Below are 21,905 nucleotides of genomic sequence, written 5' to 3' on the forward strand. Positions count from 1 at the left end.
AAAAATAATAGAAATGTAAGCATAGTAATTTTGTATTAGTAACTTTTAAATTTACGCTATCTACGATTTAAGTAAATACCCATGTAGTATGTTTGTTAATTATTAAAAATAAAAGTAACTTATTTAATACATTAAATTATTTTAACAAGGATATGTAGTACATTGCTTACAAATACGACGTCTTTTTTGGCTGGAAATTTAAAGAAACCTTTTTAAGAAAGTTTTATGGAGCGACTTCTTTATTTTATTTAGTTTTTATTACATTTTGTACATGTTCTTAAACTTCCAGTTATTTTTCCGGTAAAATACAAAGAATCGCCTCCATAAATATTTCTTAAAACCGTTTTAAACTGTGCACAATGCGTTTTTGCAAAATTTGCCAAATGTGAAAAAATAGAATTAGCTAAAAATTTAATGGTCGCCGTATTTTTATCACCCTAATTCACCGCTCATTGTTTTAATTTGCAACGAAAAAATTAAAGTTGCTCAAAATAATCATAAAACATATAAAAAATTCAACTTAAAAAATCAATAGTTCTTAGTCTTAAAAAACTACAAAATTTTTAAGGGTCAGATTAACTAACACTTCTTTTTTTTATGACTGTTTTCTAGAAACACAAAACATTATTTTAGCAAAAGCTGCATACCTATATGTATATTAAAATAACATTAAAATTGAGTTTTAAAGCACTCGTAAATAGATTTTAAACATATTTTATAGCAAAGCAGCCTTGGAAAAAGACATTTTGCATTATCGTTGATATCGTAGTATACACATAAATTAAACAAATATGCAATACCTTGTTCAAAGCTATTGTCTAAAAAGCTTTTGCAATAGACATTTTACAAAAATTATGTAAACACAATATAGTACAGCAACAAATAAATTATATCAAATAGCAAATGTTATTTTTAACTAGATTTAGATTTACTCACGCATCACTAAGGTAATAAAGGTAATAAAGGAATAATCTCACAAAATCACATGTTTTTAAGTTTGAATTTTATAACTGTAACTTAGAAAGGTTGCTAGAACGTATAAAAAAATATTATTCATAAACTACAAACTTTAATGCTTCAAAGTAAAAGCGCAGTGTAAAAAAAAAGTATATTTATAATTTTAAAAGTTATTAAAACAACACAGCTTGCGTATATTAACTAACATTAGAAAAAAAAAGTTCTTTAACAGCTTTTAACTTTCACATTCTAATTTTTTAAACGTGCATTCTTCAACAGAACCTATTTTAAGAAGAACATTTACTTCTTCCTCTATTACTCCTTCACATATTGGCTGAAGCTCTAAAGAAAAAAAGTAGTTGTTTGGTTGCAGTTCAAACTTTTGATTGTACTGAGTTGCGACATCACCATTGCAGGCATAAGGACCGTACGAAGTCTCCAGTTTATCAGGCAGTTGCAAATCTAGTTCAACACTTTGTCCGTCACCAGTCTGCACAACAACATCGCACCAATCAAACTCGTGCGAGTAGGAGAAAAGGTTTATCATGAACGTTGATGTTTTGCTCACAACAACCTTGCAAACCTGCAAACTCGCAAAATTTTCCTCGTCAAAGTCGGACGGTTTCAACTTGCGTTTGAAGTGAAATAACGACTTGTGCATGTTGATGGAGCAAAGGGAAGTGACAGACAGCTCACGGTGCTGAAGTTCGTCCAACAGAATCCACAGTTCGCCTTTGTTCGGGTCTGCGTCTGCTTTCAGTGAGCGTGGTAGGTTTTCGCTTGATACACAAAAAGTCGGACAACAGTTTGGATCGTAGAGCTTCACAGCTTCTCGCTCACTATCGTAGCCAATAACAACGTAGACGTGTCCCTTGCTGTCATCGCTCAGGGGTTCGTCGTCTAGAATATCCGGTGTAACACTGAGAGTGACTGAACTTTTGTTATCAATTTCAAACGCTATGTGGTCCATGAGGTTGTGTTTCGGTTGGTCGGCCTCGTAAACACGATAGTTGGTCATTTTGTCACTGAAACAAGAGAACGCGAAAAACGAATCTGTCGAATAAGAATGCTGGTAGAAACCGTGGCACGCTTGCTTCACAAACGCTTTCTCGAAAAACGAACACAAGCACGGATGGTCGGTTCGGGCCGAGCGGGAGTAAACGAGCTGGTTGTTTTCGTCGAACGGCAGCGCGGCGTCTACCGTCACCCGGACCGGCTCGCCCTCGAAAAACATTTTGAAGTGGAGTTCAGTGAAGCAACCGTCGATTGTCGGAGAAATTTCTTTTGAAAACTCGGCTCGCGTCGAAAGAGCCGCCAGGGAACATATCAGTCCGCAGTTGCCCACGCGTCCTTGCTTGAAGTCGCAAAGTTGCAAGTCCTTGTCTTTGATCTTTCTGTTTGTGCTCACGCGCAGTTTCACTCCACGTTTTTCATCTTCTTCCAGCAGTTTGAAACTCTCTGTTTCCATCATTTTATACTTGGATATTATAATCTGAAAAAAATAACGCTTCTTTAGTGGTGTTGAAGTTTCGCAAAAAACTTAAGAACAAATATCAGTAGCTGATTAAATCAATCAAACTGTTGCATGCTCACGTTGTTTTCATTTGAAAATTCAATCATTTTGTAAGTTGCTACTTGAACTGTTGAACTTTTCTAACTTGATTTTATTTTTCAAATAGTAGTTATTAGTAATAAATATTTTTTTTTTGACGTAATTTTTTAATAAATGTACTTAGTTTTTTAGCTTGCTAGTATCCTGCATTCAATTTAATTGAATTTTGTATCTTGAGTAATTTTTTGACTTTATAGTTTTATCTTTACTGTTGTAGTTTAGTACTCTATCTTGTCGTTGACTAATGTAAATACAATACAAGCTTATAGATTATAATCTTTCAGTTATATCAAAAATTTTATTAATAAAAAATAAAAAAACGGTATTTCAAGCTACAATACAAAACACGATACTACAAAATACAAACCAATGTATCTTTAAAAAATTTTCAATTATCATTATTTTTATACTATTAAAGAGCTCATATTTTTTATACTGACCTAGTGAGTCTCCAAATTTCTTTTTTAAAATTAACATTTTAACTAAATTTTATTTTAGCATTTGTATGTATATTACATTCCTAACAGAATAAAATTATAGATAATTAAATATAAGCATAATAATACAGAGCTAAAAATTTGCGAACATCTGCTTCAATATAATTTATTCTTTTATTATTCTAACTGTTAAAACTTTTTTTTTTGATATAAATACTTGACATTAAATATTTATAAATTAAATATTTATAAATTTTACCAACAGAATCTCTTAAATAAAGTATTAACTAGATAAGTTTTATAAAATTATGAGAATATTTAAAAAATAAATTCATCATGAATATAAAACCAATAACAAATACACTATTCAGGGTAGCCAAAAAAACTGTCCTGAGAAACCAAGAACTACCATTAGTGACCAAAAACTGCCCTGATTGACCTTAAAGTGTCCCGAGTCACCGAGATTTTTCAAATCATTATATAAAATAAAAAACTTTTCAAAATCAATAAATTCAAGTTCATTAACAAAATTCATTATAAAATAACAAAGTATTTAAACTAAATCACGAAAATTTCAATCAAAATCTATAAAAAAAACTAGCCTTACATTTTTAAAAGTTTTAAAACTACCCTGAGATGTAATTAAAACTAACATGAGTCACCCGGAGTTAAGAAAACAAAGTCTAAGTACGCTGAGTTTCCCTGAGTCTAGCAGATATTTTCTAAAATTCAAAAATATTTTTGTTTCTTTAAATACCCTGAGTCTGTGGCAAAAAACAACCTTTATTAAAACTGAGAGTTTTTATTCCAACTAACAGGCTCTCCAGAAAAGACACAATATGATAAATTATTAAAGAGTAAGATAAAAGTAAAATATATAAATCTTATTAATCCTTGTCACAAGTCATTCATGACACAACTAAATAAATAACCAATAACATCTAACTGGAGAGTGGAGACTGAAAAGCAATTTAATCTTTGAAATAATTAGATGGTCTTTGTAAACTATACCTGTCAACTAAAAACTCCACAAGTTTGTCTATATAATATATATGTCATACATTTTAAAGATAAATCTAATATAGACATTTGGAAAAAAACACTTGATTAGGCCTGGGCTCTGCAGATAAGATTTCACTGAATTGAGGTGACCTGAGGAAAACCTTGCTAAAGTAAAATGAAATAATTTACCTACAAGTATATTACATATACCTTACTTTTAATATTATCGTAGGAGAAAAGCCAAAGTGTTATTTGAACCGAAATGGGTTTACGAGCAAACATAAAAACTTAACATATGATGAATAAGTAAATATGGTTATCCAAAAAAGAAATTAAACGCCTTCACTATTTACTTAATTTCATTTGAGAGTCTTTAAAAAAACAAATTATCATAGTTTACATACTTTGTATAAAACTCTAAATCAGGGTTTCCCTAACTTTCTTTCATATGGTTTCAAAAAAACTTAAAAGGCCGTGGCTCCACTCCAATGTGGCTTCTCAAAATTATACTGTGCACATTTTTTGATTCATTTAAAACTTAATTGGTGCATAATGCAAATGCAGACATGGTATAATCAAGATGGCAGTTAAATACAGCTGTTTTAATTGTAAACACGCGCTTTAAAGCTCTATAGTAAATTGAGAGAAATTTGGAGAAATAAAAGAAACTAAAGTGAAAAGTGAGTGGTACGCTGGAGCGCGCTCGAGTTATTCTCTTCATTTAAGAACTTTACAAATAGACGCAAAGTTTTAGCGCAAAAGTGAGAGAGCTAGAAGAAAAAAGAAATTTATATGCCAAAATCGTACGCTTGAGTAATTCACTTAATTTTAAAACTTTAATAATGCATGTTAATTTTTTAAGTTTTAACTAACTTTCACGTCTTGTCTTATATTTCTAAAGTCAAAATTTTTTTTTGTTCCTGCAAAAATTTTATTAAAGTGAAAAACTAAATAAGTGTTTAATTTACAATTTACTTACTTATTTTAACAATTTTTTTTCTTATGAAAATTTTTATCAAAAATTTATTTGTTTATATACCTTAAATTTTTATTAAATGAAAAAAAATAAGGTCAGTTTAACTGGTTTGTTAAAGATTTAAGCTTAATTTACTTTTTTAAACTAAATTAAAAATATTTTCTGCTATAAGTTTTATAACAATCTAATTATACTAAAGCTTTTGCAGTAAGAATATTCGCAGCTAAAAATGTTAATTTAGTGAAAAGATATTTTATTAGATAATAATGACTATGATATAAAGCAAAGACTGAAATTGTACATTTAAAGGAATTCATGTTAAACTACTTTAATTTGTTTCATAAAACAAAACTTTATTTAAGAGAAAAAAAATCTAAAAGGTTACTAGTATTACTTATTTCATTTATCTTTAAGTTTTAAACCATTTTCAATGTTTAATTTGTAAGTATAGTTAACTAAAAAGTAATTTATTTTTGTAAGTTGCTTATATACTTCTAGGTTTATTCATTTAATTCAAGTTTCAAAGTTTGTGAAAAAATAAAAACTAGGATATATTGTAATTAAAAAAATTATACAAACATTCGACACTACAAAATATTATACTAATACAAGCTATATACTCTACATACTTTTTTGATATATATATAAAGAGCTTGGATTAATTTTATATGTTTATTAATAAAAGAACAAGTGCATAACATAAGGGCAGTTTACAGCACTATGACTTAAACTAATTTGTATTGCAATAACTAGCAGTTATGGAAATTTAAAAAAAATCTATATTGGTAAATAAAGAAAATTGTTTAAAAAAAAAGCTGAATTGAAGTAAAAATGTTTTGTTTAAAAACCTAAAATTTTAAATAAAAATTTTAAAAAATACAAAAGTTAATACGGAAATTTAAAATAACAATTTTAAGTATTAAAAAATACTTAATAAAAACTAAGAAAATGAGAAATTTTAAAGTTTGTTAGGCAAAAGAAATTTAGCATAATACTCATATGATAAAAAATTAGCGCGATTAACGGTTGGATTATTATTGAACTTATTATTGTTACTACAAAAAATGTAAAAAATTACAAATAGTCTAAGAAATTTTAGCAATTAATGTACAAAACTTTGTAAATAAACAAATTTGAAATTTTTGAATAAAATACAGTCACAACAAATTTAAACAGTAGAATGCTTTAACAGTCACTCAAGTAAAAGTGTTTTTAAAATAGTGAATTGACTTTAAATGAAAAGCATTTTTTTTTTTGAAAAAAATTAACTGCTTTTTAACACGCAAAAATTTTGTTGAAATTTTATATTACATTGTTTGCTGCAAACATTGTCAAATTTGAAGGTTTAAATTTGCTGTACTCTTCGTTTGTCAAGATTTCATTGACATCTTGGCTTCTTGGTTTGTACAAACTAGACTTATCAACTTCTTCTATTAATGTATCTGAAAGTGGAAACTTGTCACAGCATAACTCCATTCTTTTGCAGGTTGATCTGAGAAAAATAGATTTTATTATAATTTTGGGTAATAATTGGCTTAAGAATGTAAAAAGTAATTGTAGGAATTTTTTATTACTAATGTTTGAATTGAACCTTTGAATGAAAAAGAGTAATTTATAAACCATACATTGAGTTATAATTTTGTACTTTACCAATATTATATTTATGATAAAAATATTCAACAAACAGATTAACACTATACTTTACTTTATCTAAAAAGACAACAACCTATATAATATTTAAATAATAAGCAAACGCCAAGCTTTTTAACCTTGTACAAATAGTTTTAATTAGAAAAAAAATTTAAAAACCTACCTAAACTAAAATTTGTTAAAAAAGTTCTAGTAACTTTTACTAGTGATATATATTATTGAATTTTACTGATAATATACCGATAAATTTAGCAAAAAAATGTTTCAATTCTTATTATGCATTTATTCTTCCCTTATATTTAAAATAAAAGAAAAAAAATTATATAAAACAAATCGTTGTAATACAAAATATTAATTTAATTGGATTACATTAAAAAAAACAAGTTATTTATAGGGCCTTTATGTCTCCTATAATAAAATATGTTTTTTAAAAGTAAAAATCAAAATGATAAGGTTTGTTGAATAATAACAAAACAAAATTCAAAAATTTCTTGTTTTAAGGATCCGGGTACACAAAAAGACCTCTCGGTCATCGAGTTGCATACCCAACTTTAACTAAAATTAAATAATCTAAATAATGATTAAAAACTTTACAGTTTAAATTACACATTAAAATTTCATTTCTATGAAATAAATAGTTTAAAATAAAAAGACATAAATCCAAATACATTAAATTTTTACTTACCTAATAATCATTAAGGAGTTTAACAAAATATGGCCCATATTAGTTTGTCTATTGTTTTTCGAGATATTCATCAAGGAAAAGTCTCGCTCGATTTGCGCGTTACTAAAAGGTATCGTTTGTAGTTTCATCATTAACTCCTTAAGTTCTTGGTATTCAACGCGAACACTGCTCCAAAAGTTAACGTTTGTTGATTTATCTGTTAAGAATAAACTGATAACTTTTTATGTACATAATCAATTGTAAGTGTACTCTTACAATAATAAATCATGTTTTTATTTTATCAGAACTTAGTTTTCGGTAGATTTACAATGTTTACTAAATTACAAAACTTGTTTAACATTAACACTGAAAATTTTAATTTATATTTAAGTAGTAGGTTACTATTGTTATTTTCCTTTAGCTAACCGATACTTGTTTGATGACGTCCATGCAAACTTTTGTATTGAAGTGAGATAGTATCTCTGTGGTTTCCTTCAAACAATTTTTTAATTTTTGGATGTTCTAAAAACTTCTCAATATCCGGCATCCGTCTATTTAAGGCCTTTAAAAAATTATAAGTTTTAATGATATTTAAATAAGTTATTTTATTTTTTGAAGATATATTTAATACCAACTAACATCGTTTACAACTTCATACTGTGCCATAAATTCAAGATTTTGCAGCATTCTTTTTTCCAATTCAATTATAAACACTACAACAAAACTTTGAAAAATATTTTTTACCTGTATTAAAACAATTAATTATAAAAATGTTTGGAATTATAGGAAAATTAGTTACAGATTAGAACCGTAGCGTGTCATTAACAGAAATTTTTTCACGTGTAATACACAACATTAAGTAAATTACTTAAGTAAAGTATGAGAATTTACTGAAAAAAAAACGATTATGTAAAAAATAAACACAGTTATTATAATAACTTGTAATTTGACTTAAAATTTTTTCAAGTAAAGTAAAAACAATTTCAGAAATTATTCTCATTAAACAAATCCTATTTAAAAAAAATCAATTAAGTTTAGTTGTTAATAAACCCAATTGACTAAACAACGTGAATTTTAATTAGTTTAACCTCTGCCTTCTTACTAATGGATAAATTTGCATAAACTTCGTTTACTTCTACATGAAAGATAGGTTCTTCCAAAAGGTTAGCTACAAAAAAAATGTAAATTTTAGTAACTACAACTTAGTTTATATAGTAAAATAATAATTTAACAATTAATTTAATAAAAAAATAAAATATTGATAATAATTACTTATATCGTTTACTCTGTATAAAATCCAATCTAAATTTGAATCTACTAAATCTTTAACAAAATGTTAGTAATGTTTTGTTATAAGAACGTTATTGTACGTTTGTTTGCGTTACTAATTAAAAAATAATGTTTATTTACGCCAAAATGTTGTAGATATAAAATAAAACGAAACTTTATTATTAATAGCCTAAAATTAAAAATTATTCTTAGTTGCCTTGTGATCTAAATTAAGCTTACTTGAATTTGGTTGGTAAATGAGGTCTTTTAGATGCTGTATAAGTTTTGTTATTGCTAATCCAAACTTAAAAGGTTCTACTTTACTTTTTTGTAGAAGAATATTAACAGAATTTACCTGATGAATAAAAATAATTAATTATTACACTGTAAAAATTTAGTCTTGCTTTACATTTAATACTTACAGCTAAACTTGGCATGACTACAAAATAAGTAATTAAAAATAAACATTTAAAATCAAATTAGAATGATTGAAATTAGTTATGTTATAGTGCTTAGGGTGTTAATTCATTATTAAGCAGATAATAGGTCTTAGAAACTAACTTTCTCTAAAATTTTGCCCATAAATTTAAAAACAAAATTTAATCTATTGCTATTTAGCATTTTTCGAATACTTTCAGCATGTAAATCGTTTCTTCTTCTTTCTGGCTAATATACAAACAAATGTTATAGGTAAGAATAAAAATTTCGATAACAAACATCATTATAGTTAATAAACACTAATACTTATAAAACAAGGCTCATTAACAAAGAAAGTTTTGTTTAAAAAGATATATATTCTTATTAAATCTATGTTAATTAATTTGTGCTTTTAAACATTTATTATATATCTTCTGATTATATATTTGATTTAATAAAATGTTACCTTAATAAACATATGATTACTAAGTTTCAGGGCAGATTGAAATTTAAATTTATAGATATTTGTAAAAATATAATTGTAAAAATGCTAAATAATTTAAAACAGGATTGTTTTAAGTTTTATACTAATAATTTTTCTAATTATTAAAGCGTCTTGAAGTTTATAGTAATAGTTTAATACCTACTTCATTAAAAAAAGCTTTGAGTACTTCCCAATTCAATAAAATTCTTTCAATGCATGGAAAGTGTGATATCCATCTAGTTTTGCTTAAGGCTTTAAATTTTAACGGAATTTTACCCGTCATACACACACCTAAATTTTCAAAGTCACTTCTTCTTGTGTTAGATAACTTGAAGTAGTTGAACGTTTTCTTAATAAGCTCCTCAACCTTATTTAATTTAAAAGTATACACACTTTTATTCAACAACAATGGTTTTTTTTAATACAACATATTAAAATATAATAAAATATCATAAAAAAATATAAAAAAACAACTTCGTAACTTGAATAAATGCAGCTTACTAAAATTCTCATTCAACAATTGAATTAATAATTTATATAAAATAGTTTTAATACTTACTTCATTAGGTATTGTAGCTTTGGTTGCATTTAAACATGCATTTTGCAAAGCATGATTCGTACAGGATATTGTTATAAGCCTGGGATTATCTTTTTTCAGAATTTGTCCTACTCCATTCTTAACTCCTGTCATGGAAGCAGCTCCGTCTGTACCTAAAAATATATTTACTAAGTTAAAAAAAAAAAAAATATTTTTCTTAAATTATAAGACCAGTTTGTGCTTAAATTTATACTTTTCTTAAACAATTGAATAAAATCAAATTAAGTCTATTAATAAAGATAGATCATTGTAAGATATTAAAACTAGTTTATAAAAGTTAGCAAGAATACACAGAGAATAGCTGAAATAAACAAAAATTAACTTACTATTAATATCTAAATTTAAAATTAAAAACACGTTAGTAGTACATATTTAATAAATACATAACTAGAATACAAAAATGAAAAAAACAGTAACAGTTCATATATACTTACATATTGAAACTACATTTTTTAACTCAGCATTATACATCTTTAAGACTCTTTTGAATGCGTTAGCAATAGATAACGCTGATTTGTCTCTTCCAAGGTCTTCGAGGTGTAAAAATGTAGATACTGAAGTTTTCTTTATTTTGCTTAGATAACAAATACTAACACCTGTGATTCAAACATAAAGCTTTCTAATTCTTTTTGTTATAAGTTTAATAACTGTAAAATTTTGAATGAAAAGAACTTATAATCTGTATACTTTGGAATAAAAAAAATATAAATATTTTAAAATTATCTGTTGGTAACTACTACTCATGCTTTTTTAATTAGATATCTAAGAAAGTTAAAAAATACCAAATATAGTCGAACTTTTAAGTACATAAAATCTGTGAAATTAAAGGACTACCACTTTGTTCTAGTTAAACAACTGAAGGTAGTAGAACAAAAGTTTAAGAAAGTATAGGTTTAATTGTAATTACAACCGCTGTATATAAAAGGAAAACTGTTATAATTATTTGAACATAAACTGCTTCCGGTTAACCACTCGGTATTTTTAAAATTTTTTCCAGGTTTTCTAAATTTCTTCCACGTTTTTAAAATTACACATATTAAGGTTTGTTTAAAGTTTATAGTTAAGTTTAATGTTAAAACTGTATTAAAGAGTATAAAAACATGGAAAAGGTACACTAAAGCTGCTTTATAAATGGTTCATTAATAAAAAAAAATTGATGATGACAAAAAATTTTGAAAAATAGGGTATAATTTTCTATTCAAATCCAAATTTTATTACTATACAAGTAAAAATTATTGAAAATATCAGGTTTTTCAACGTCTTTTAAAGATTTATGTACAAAATTCCAGGTATTTTTATGCCTAAAATTTTAACTCCATGTTTTTCCTGGTTTCTAAGTGAAGTGGCAACCCTGCTCGTTAAAGCAACAAATTGCTAATTTATTCATTATTTTCTTTATTAATTAAAATTTTTGCTGTTTAATAAATATTATAATAATTAAATCATTCTCCTTATTAGAAAAATAAAATCAACAATATTTTGACATATTTCTTAAACTATTAAATAAAAGTCAACACAAAAATCTAATATATGTTAGAAATGAAACTGACTTAGTTTACTAGAACGAGTTTACTGTATAATTATTAAAAAAAATCATAGTAATTCTAACTTTAATTTTATGTAAATTTTAATTTATTAACCTATTAAATTCTGTAAAATAAAAACTTTTTCCTTTAACTGTCATTAAACCTACTTACATCTGAGTAATCTAACAATGTCCAACTCATTGCATAACAAAATATTTTCTTTTACAGCTAACGTGTTACAAGAATTAATCTATATTAAAAAAATAAAACAAAGAACAATGTGTTTAAAGCTTATTTCATGTTTGAAATTTAAATTTAATAAGCTTTTTGTATTAAAATATTTTTATATTCAACAGAATGTATGTAAATAAATAACAAATTTAAACTTAATTAAATTAACAAAGCTTAAAAGTAATTTTCTTACCTAGAAAACTTTGTCCAGCAGTATCTGTACTCTCATCCAGATAGAAAGAACAATGCTTCACCATAAAATCAGTTATGATTAGTCTTCTGCAAATTGGTGCGAGAGTATTGCACAGAATCATTTTTGCTTTCCTTCTTTTAAGCGTTGCTGATTCGTGAGCTGTCCCAAGTGTCTTCATGACATCTATCTGGTGTTCGCCTGCTAGCAAGTTCCCGTGAAGAGCTTGTTGCAATGCTAACCGGACTTCTGTCTGGCGTACGTTTTCTTTAAGGAAATTGTTGAATTGCTGTTTAAAAGATTTTTCCATCCTAAACTGATTTATTGAGTTGTGGTTATTTGTGACTGGAGATGCGCGTTTATGTCGGTCAGAATAAGAATGAACTTTTAAGTTGCTCTTTTTTGCTTGTAGTTCCACATTGCACCACTTGCAATAAGCTTTAGTTTCACAATTTGTTGGAGCAATCCAATCTAATAAGTAAAACAGCATTACACATAGTTGACATAACAGATATAACTAATAAAACATTAAACACTATTTATATTTGTTTATAAATAAGTTGTGTATCTAATATTTATTTTATTAATAAGTGAACAATTGAGCTTTCAATGATTTAACAAAAACGTTTCACAATAAACTAAACAGTTTAATAGATGTAATAGTGTTGCCTTGTATTTTCAAATTTTTTTCAAAGTATTCCAAAATTCTTACAGAATTTTAAAAGTTCACAATTTTAATCTTTATTTGGTCGAAAATTAGGTTCAAAGTAAGATACTGTATTAAATAGTATGACAACATTAAAAAGATACTTTAAACTTACAATAAATGTGTTGGTAGATAAAAAATTTTTAGATGAAGAAAAAAAATATTATTTATATTATAAATTTTTGTGTCAAATCGAAAGATTAACTACTGACAATGCTTAAAATGTTAAAATTTCCAGGTTTTTTTTTAATTTGAAGTTTTTCCGATTTTTTTTCAAAAATACAAACATTCCTGGTTTTTTTTTGGGTTAATTTGACAAATTATAGGCTTCCAGGTAAAGTGGCTAGCCTGATGTAAGCATCACAGTTCAACTTGAGCTAATTAAGTATGTATTTACTTTTAAAACGTGCTTTTTAAAGTTTTGTTTCACTACAAGATCAATAAATAACAATTTTTTTTTAATTTATTTATTCTCAATTAATAAAAGCTTTAGTTAAATCTATTTATAAATCTAAGCTTACAAATGGGATAATAAATTTGCTTATAATAAAATTGTTATTTATATCACAACTTTTATCAAAAGTTTATATATAAATTTAATCAATGCAGTGAAATAACTCTTTTTTGAAATAAAAAAACTAAGTAGATCTGTCTAGTAATTAAATCAGTCAAAGCTAATCTTCTTAGCATTTATAAAATAGTAAATAAAAATTTCCTTTTTGTATTTGAAAGCAATATACTAAAAAATTTCATAAAGACTTCTTGATATTACCACAAACCATTTGTCAGAAAAATGTTTTTAATATTCAAATAAATGTATTTTATGACAAAAATTAAAAATTTTTTTTTTGTTTAACAAACAAAAATCATGATAATTTGTAAGGTGTAAAACCAAAAAATTGTTGTAAATAAATAATTTGCCCATCTCACCGCCTTATGGCCTCTATGAACCATTTTACTTAAATAATAAAATTAGAAATTCAATTTTTGTCTATGAAGCGAACTTTGTTTTATACTAACAAATTTTGGTTTTAATTTTATAATAAAATTAACAGTTTAATTTGTGTGTTGTTATTATAAAATGTATTTTAAGTATATTTATTTAAATAAAGTAGTCAAAGGTTAGTACAAAAGTTAAAAAAATGTCATGCTAAAGTATTGTTAATTATTAAATTATTAAAACAAAATGTTAATTTTTAGGTAAAAAGTGAATTGGAATTTTTGACTTTAGATGATAAAATTTTTTGTGCATTATTGAAATAAAATTACAAAAAATACTTTAAAAACTATTTAAAAATTATTTTTTTTTCAAAAATTACAATGCAAAAATTAATTTAATTCTATAAAAACATGAGAACTTTCCTTTATAATATTTAATAAAAAAGCTCAGTATTAAAAAAAAATTGTTGTTGAATTCAAAATTGAAATACTCAAATGTGTATTCTTAAATACTACAAATTGTTAGAGATAAAAAAACCTTTTAACTCATAAACAGATTCCCAAGATTTCTAGTACCTCATCTTTTTAGGTGGTGGAAAATCTAAAGTTGGTAAATCTTCTTGGTCTGGAATTTCATCTAAAATAATTTCAACGGTTGTTACCTACGAAAATGTAACTGCTAAAGTAATGTGTTTAGTGTGTAACTTAATAACTATTTGTAAATCCAAGAAAAAAAAAACCATTAGAGACTTACCTTAACTACTACAGAATAGCATGGTTGCCACAAGTCAAGCTGAGAAATTTTTCCTGACTTTTCCTGACATTTTACTAAAGTTTTCCTGACTTTTTTCAAGATTTTTCTGACTTTTTACTATAATTTTACTAAAAAAGGCATTGAAAATTAAGTAATTTTGTAAAATTTAAGGAAAATTTTGCAATTTTAGTCTGACTTTAAAGAATTTTTAATTAATTTTTCACTAATCGAAGGCTTTGAAATAAAAGGAAATAAATAAATTTGAACTGACAATATCTGAGGTTTTTATAAATTTTTTTCCTGACTTTTTCCTGAATTTTTCAAAAACCCCCCATTTTGACCTGAATTTTCCTGACTTTTGTCATTTTTCTTAGTTTTTCCTGATTTCCTGAATTTTCCTGACTATGTGGCAACCCTGAGAATAGCCACCTGATTTTTATTTAAATTTTTTACATGATTTCAAAAAATCTTCAAAAATACACATTTTAGAGTCTAGCTTTAGTTTAAAGTTAAATTTATTGTAATAAACTGTTTGGAATAGTACAAGGTTGCCACTCATGTTTATAAATTTTTCCTGGTTTTTCAAATCTCTACAAGGCTTTTAAAATTACATGTATTTTGGTTTATTTTTAGTTTAAAGTTATGTCTAATATAAAAAACTGTGTTAAATAATAAAAAAACATGGTATATGTACTATAAAGTTAATTAAAATGTGTATTATAACTAAAAAATTTTAATTGAAATCTTATTTATATGATAGTTTTTTTGTGTCAAGTTAAAATTGTACTACTTAACATGCTGAAATTGTTAAAAACTGAATGTTTTTCTAAGTCTTTGGTTAAAAATTTCTCAAATTCCAAGTTTTTTTTGCCTTAGTTGTTAAGTATCAGGTTTCCAGGTAAAAACAGATTTCCAGGTAAAGTGGCAACCCTGATAGCATAAGCCATTGAAAAGTACTTAAGTTTATTGAAATGCGTTTTATAAAAAAAAAGTTTTTTTTGCTGATAAAAAAAAACTTATTTATATGATAGATTTTTGAATCAAGTTAAATTTTATTACCGAACTATGTAAACTTGTTAAGAATTTCAGGTTTTTTAGGTTTATTGTTAAAAAATGTAGGTTTTTTTTAAATTATATCTAATTTCAGCTTTGCTAAGATTTTAATTGCCTTAATTGTCAAAGTACAGAATTTTTAATTTCTAGGTAAAATAGCAACCCTATAGTTATTATCCACTCTTTAAACAATTTCCTGACTTTTTATTACAATTTTCCTGACTTTTCTAAATCAAATTACCAATTAAAACAAATAATATAATACACATTCAAACACTTGGAATTAATAAAGCCTTCAATTTTATATTTCAGTTTATCAATATTTATAAAATTAGTAGTAAATATTTTACCCTTATTTATGTAAAAAATATTAAAAAACAACTATTCTATAATAAACTATAAATAATTAAACTTAACCATGAAGTTCACCTCTTTTATAATTTATTTTAAAAATTTAAACAATTTTGAAAAAATTATAATGAGGTAAATTATAAACATAAACTTATTACCCAAAACACTAAACCTAGTGTTTAATTAGAATGAAATTATTTATTTACTTAAACAAAAAACAATTCAATTCTAACATATGCTAGATAAACAAACTTATGTGTATTATCATTGTTTTACTAAAAAATGCTACAGATTATCAAACTGCTTACAAAAACTGTTTGTTCTAGTAGGATAGTTTAAAAAAATTTTAATAGAAACATTTTGCAGTTTTATAAAGGATATTCATTTAATTTTACCAGATGAAGGCATTAAGTAATTTTGTAAAATTCTTGGAAATTTTTTCAATTTTAATCACACTTTGAAGAATTTAAATTAATTTTTTACCATTCAAAGACTTGTTTTTGAATATAAGGAATTCAGTGAATTTAAACTGACAAAATCTGGTATTTTTTAATATTTAGTCAAACTTCCTGACTGTTTAAAAAAAAAACCTTACTATTCTTGTTATTTATCTTTTTTTTCTGCTTTTCCTGAGTTTTTTGACTTTTCCTGACCTTGTTTAAACTCTGCTTAATTTACAAAACTAGTTTTAAAAACCTTGAGTTGTACACTAAAACTTTCAAGTATAATATTTTTTTTAGATAAACTACCTAATTATAATAAAAAAAGACTCAATAAATTTGTCACATTAAAAATTTTAAATAGATTTAATCTAAGCAAATAGTAGTTTCAACTTTGCAAACAAAAATAATAAATTATATTCAAATTACTTTTAAGTGAAATCTATGTCTTAATAAAATAATTTATAATGAATCTTAAAAAATTATAATAATCAAACTTTATTTTTAAGTTTAAAAATTCAAATAATTTGATAAAAGTAGGATATAAGAAAAAATAATTTGTCTATTGTATCTAATTTTTGGAAAAAAAAATCAAATAATAAATTAATTTAACATCAATTAGTTACAAAGCTACTATGTTTTTAGTTTATTAACCATTTAAATAAGTGGAAGATACTTTTCTTTAATTTTTCTAACCAAACATTACCTACTACTACAAGGTTAAAAGGTAGTTATGATTAAATTAACAATAAAGTGAATAAAATTAACCTTATGAAAATAAAAAACATAAACTTACATTTAAGGCATTCATACTTATAAAAACAATATGCTTTTAAATATGTTGGTGTAATTGAATATATGAAACTTTTATGTTCTCAACTTGTAAAATACAGCTTTTGCTTTCATAAGAAATTTTAATTCTATTGTCATGCTTTTTATTTTTTATTCTACTGCGGGGATTTTGTGCTCTGCGATTTAGCATCTCTGGGTGCATTCATATTAAAACAGCGTCACGCCATTACAACTCAACGACTATATTTTAGAAATTTTCTAAATAGACTTATGCGAATTTCCAGACGTTCTTAGTTACCATTATATCTGGTTTTACTAAATAGTCTTTTTAAACTTGTTTAAATAAAAACCACTCTATCACAATTAAAACTTGAATAAATACAATTTATTAATTCAATCGGAACTTCGTATATGTCAGGTACAACAAATTAAATTAAGCAATTCAAATCGTACCTAAAGTATGTTATTTATAAAAAGGTTAAATCAAGGACATTTTGATGATACTTCTAATGGTTGTAACATATAAATTTAAAACAAACTAATATTTTATAGAACGATAAAAAAGAAGTCAAAAATATTTGGTCTAATAGCCTATTGTTTGAAAAATCTCTCGGTAAAATTGAGTTGTACACTACTTGGATACACTTTAATGTCTTGTCCAGGACTATAAAATGACTAGTTTATTGATCAAAAATAAGACAAAATCAAATCATAAAATTGTACGACGCATTTATCTGGACAGGCAAATTGCTGGAAAGATGTTGATTGCTGCAGACTGGTTTATGTGGCTAGTTGGGTAGCTGAAAAATCTTAATTTCGTACTTAGTTTATAAATCTAGCTATTTCAACATCAAATTAAGTTAACTTAATTTCAAAAAAAATGGTTATAAAAAAAGGCAGGGTTGCCACTCTTGAAACAAAATAAATTATCACGAGTGATAAAAAACTGGCCTAATCATATTTGAAAAAAAAACTAACAGTTAAAAAAATGCTAAAAAGTATAAAAAAGGCTTAAATGTTGTGAAAAATAAGAAAGTTTAAAGTAAAACTTTCAAGTTCAACTAGCCTGAGTTATTTTTTAATTTCAAAACATTTGAGTTGGTCTGATTGTGTGGCAACCATGCTAACTAAATACAGCTGAACTAAAAATGTAAAAAAATCCTATTTTTTAGAATATTCCAAGTCTGTAATCTAAAGTATAAAATATATCAATGAACATTTTATGTGATCTTAAATGTCACTTTTAAAAATTTTTAGAATAGTAAAAAATTAAAATTTAATTTGTATTTTAAAATAAATAACTTAGAAAATAAATAAAAACTTTTGACTTAGTTTTTATAAACTAATATTAAATAGTAAACAAAAGAATGCGTTATAAAATCAAAAAAAAAACTTATATTTGCTTAGAATATTTTAATTGATATTATGTGTATAATGACAAAACCCTCTGTAAAAAGTAACATTTTTATAATTCTAAGATTAAAACAGCTATGCTTTAATTTTTTAAACTAAATTTAAAACATTTTAGGATAATTGTTCATCGGCATATAAAAAAAAAACTTTTTTTTTTTTAATTCTTTAACTTAACTATATCTAACTGGAGTATTTTGTGTAACTTTTTTTTATAAGTATATTTTACAAATTATTAAGCTTGTATAATATTGAAATATGAAATTCAGCTATGAATGTGTTTAAAAATTAAAATTTTAAGAATAAATTGAATACAAAGAAGGTAATTTTTTTTTAATTAAATAATAATTTTTTTTCACATAATATATAGTACAAAAATACCATATAAAAATGTTAAAATGTTATATAATAATTTATATTTTTAGAGACCTTTTTTTGTTTATGATTTATTAAATTATCACATACTTTCAATTCAAGTACAACCACATCTAAAATTTTCTTCCTTTCTACATTAATTTTTAATGTTCAAGTTTAAAATTAAAGCAGTCTTCATAAGTTTTATTATATTGATTAAGTGTCATTAATAATTCTTTATTGTCAACAAAAATACCAATTTGAAAAATTAATAGTTTATAAAAGTTAATATGATAAGAGTTTAAACTTATTGAAGTAATTAATAACTGTTTAGTATTATTTATTATCTAAGAACAAGTTACATGAGTACAAATATTCTAATTACTAAAAGAAATATTTGGTAGACCACAATTCAAAAAGTAATATACAATGGAAGAAAATTTTAAACGTGGGTGTTGGTATTATGTAGTTTATAAGAATATTATAGTAAAAAAAGCATTGAAAAATATTTATTAAAAACAAATTTGAAAAATTACTATATATATGATTTATTTTAGCTGTATCTAAAAAAGTATTTAAAATTTTGTGAAAAGAATAAAAAGGGCCATCCATAGGTAATTTATAACTTTCCAAGAGCAATTTTATTTCTCCAATGAAACTTTTTATTTTGAAATATGGAATCTTAATTAGTTTTTTTAAGAGTTTAAATTAGTTGTACACCCCTAAGAACAATAACTATAGGTTATAACATAATGAACATGATAATAAACTAGTAACCAAAAAGTGCTATAAAATATAAGTTGTTTTTGTAAAGTATGACTTTTAAAGGGTGGCTACTTAAAGTCGAACAAGCTAGTCTACTTTGGATTAAGTTTATAAAAAAAATCAATAATAGCTAAAAAAAGAAAAATCAGTAAAACAGGATTGCCTCTCTTTTTTAATAAAATAAACTGTCCAACATAGTGTAAACTTTAAAGATTATAGTTTACTTTACAGTGTAAAGTAAACTATAATCTTAACTCATAACAATTTATAGAATTTTTTTATACCAATTTACTAACCGAAGCTCTGTTTCTGCACGTATTTTATTTAAAAAGTTATCTAACAATTCAAATTAAATAAAGTTTTTTTTTCTGTGAAAAAAACTTAATTCTTTAGATCATTTGTTAACGCATTTTATTTTTGTCTTTATTTTTCCACTAGTTTTTCATTTTCTTTATTTGAGTAGGTTTTGAAAATCAGTTAGTAATACAGTTTAGCTATGTAAATTTGATATTAAAATTATTTAGATATTTAAACATTTATAAAAAAACTTGTAATTCAAATTTAATTTAAAGCTTAAAGAAAATATGTTAGCTAGTTTTTTTAGAGTTAAAGTTAAAGTTTGTCATAATAAATTAAGGTTTGCGATCATTAAAGTTTTATTGAAATTTGGTTTCTGTAGCTATTGTTCAACTACTTACTGTAAAAACAATTTTGCTGCCAGCTGCAAGAATTTAATTGGCTAAGATTTAAATTTTGTTCATTTTAAGTTAAACTTTTTTATTTTTTTTTTCTGCATGGGTTAAGTGGGCTGAATTAATGAACCCAACTTGTTTTTTCTTTGTTAAATAGGTTAGAGTAGAAGCGTTTACTATAGTAATGTTATGTTATATAACTGCTGTTTCAATTTGAAACTTTCAAATTTGCGTAAGTTATATGAATAAAATTGTTTCCAAAACTATCTCTGAGCTAAGTAAAAAACGTATAATTGCGATGCGATGCGACTACTGCTAATACTAAGATAGTTGAATGATTTTCAAACCTAGAAATAAGCTTTGTTTTATAATAAGAAACAACAGTTAATCTTAATACTGTTTCTGCTTAAGTTTGAAGATTAAAACAATTTAAAATAAACATTATGTTTTTGAAAAAAAAAAGTGATAACTATGGAATTTCTGTGAAATACAAGTAAATTAGTAAGGTAGAAGCACAAAAAATATTTGTTATTTTATTTACACAAGATATGTTTTAACAGTCATTAAATGTACAAACTTCAACTTGTACTACTTTTAACATTAATTTTATATTGCTCGTTAAGTTTAATTTGTAGGAAATTGAATAACTATCATTGTTATGTTAAAAAAATTAAAATTGTACGTTACGAGTTAGATGAATTAGATAAAGCTAAATATTTCCTTTTTATATAGCAAAACCTTGTAAATTGTACATGTTTTTAGTTTATATGCCAGTTAAACAATATGTAAGAGAATGAATGTACACAAGTATTGAATTATTAGAGCATTATAAAAAAATAATTTGGCTGACTTTAAATTCTAATGTATTATGAACTTGTAATAATAATGTTAAACTTCTTCACAAAATTCATGTTGTAAAATTTTGCTATTTTTAGAAGTGTTTTTATGTGCATAAATAAAGTTTTTAAGCTAATCGATTTAACAAGACACAGTTAAATAGATTTCTTTTTTTTTATAAATTTGAATGGTTTTTTTTTTATGTTATAGTAAAAAAAAGAATAATATACTTTAGTAAAAGGGTTTTTTTTTTGGAAAGAAAAATATTTTTTATAAACAAAACATTTGCTTGATTTTTAAAAAACCATTAAAAAATTTTAATTGGTCCCTTAAGGTTTTAAAAGCTGTCACCTACTTTATAGTGAGTTTTTACTGTTTTTTGAATATGTAAAACACTTAACATTTTAAAAGTAATTTATAAATATTGATGTATTAAATGTTTTTGAACGTATCTATAAATAAGTTCTTCTAATATAAAAAATACTATTTTACTGAATTTGCTGCGCACAGTAAATATTTTTAATGAATGTTACTATTGTGTACAGAGGTGTGAAAGTGGTAAAAGTTAGTAAAATAGTATTTTTTATATTGGAAGAATTTGTTGCTTAAGAAAATCACAGATTCTACTTATTTAAAATATTCGGAAAATTTGAAAGAAATAGTTGAAAAAGTTTTCAAATTTTTAGTGTATTCAAAGGTATCTGTTGTTTCTAATGTAATTCCAGATTTAAACTTCGACTAACAATAATTAACGGAGATATATGATTAAAGAGTTGAAATTTAACTTACTAGTATAATA

At 24.6% G+C, this 21,905-nt stretch overlaps 1 protein-coding gene across 2 annotated transcripts; it reads right to left on the minus strand.

Moving 5' to 3' along the window:
• Positions 1 to 6,243: 6,243 nt before the first annotated feature.
• Positions 6,244 to 14,243, minus strand: LOC145835813 (uncharacterized). 2 transcript variants are annotated; one of them, XM_082943535.1, is made up of 11 exons: positions 14,197 to 14,243; positions 12,017 to 12,484; positions 10,028 to 10,179; positions 9,632 to 9,835; positions 9,129 to 9,233; positions 8,808 to 8,922; positions 8,387 to 8,466; positions 7,938 to 8,042; positions 7,725 to 7,860; positions 7,320 to 7,515; positions 6,244 to 6,476 (listed from the first exon to the last, which is right to left on the minus strand). In XM_082943535.1, the coding sequence occupies exons 2-11, from the start codon at positions 12,321 to 12,323 to the stop codon at positions 6,287 to 6,289; spliced, it is 1,590 nt and encodes a 529-aa protein (XP_082799661.1). In that variant the 5' UTR covers positions 12,324 to 12,484; positions 14,197 to 14,243; the 3' UTR covers positions 6,244 to 6,286. The 2 variants fall into 2 exon arrangements, with proteins under 2 accessions (XP_082799661.1, XP_082799663.1); XM_082943537.1 differs by lacking the exon at positions 9,129 to 9,233.
• Between the last annotated feature and the right edge of the window lie 7,662 nt (positions 14,244 to 21,905).

The sequence above is a fragment of the Thalia democratica genome, chromosome 5, assembly GCF_965202585.1.
Source record: "Thalia democratica chromosome 5, ktThaDemo2.hap1.1, whole genome shotgun sequence".
Classification (NCBI taxonomy): Eukaryota; Metazoa; Chordata; class Thaliacea; order Salpida; family Salpidae; genus Thalia; species Thalia democratica.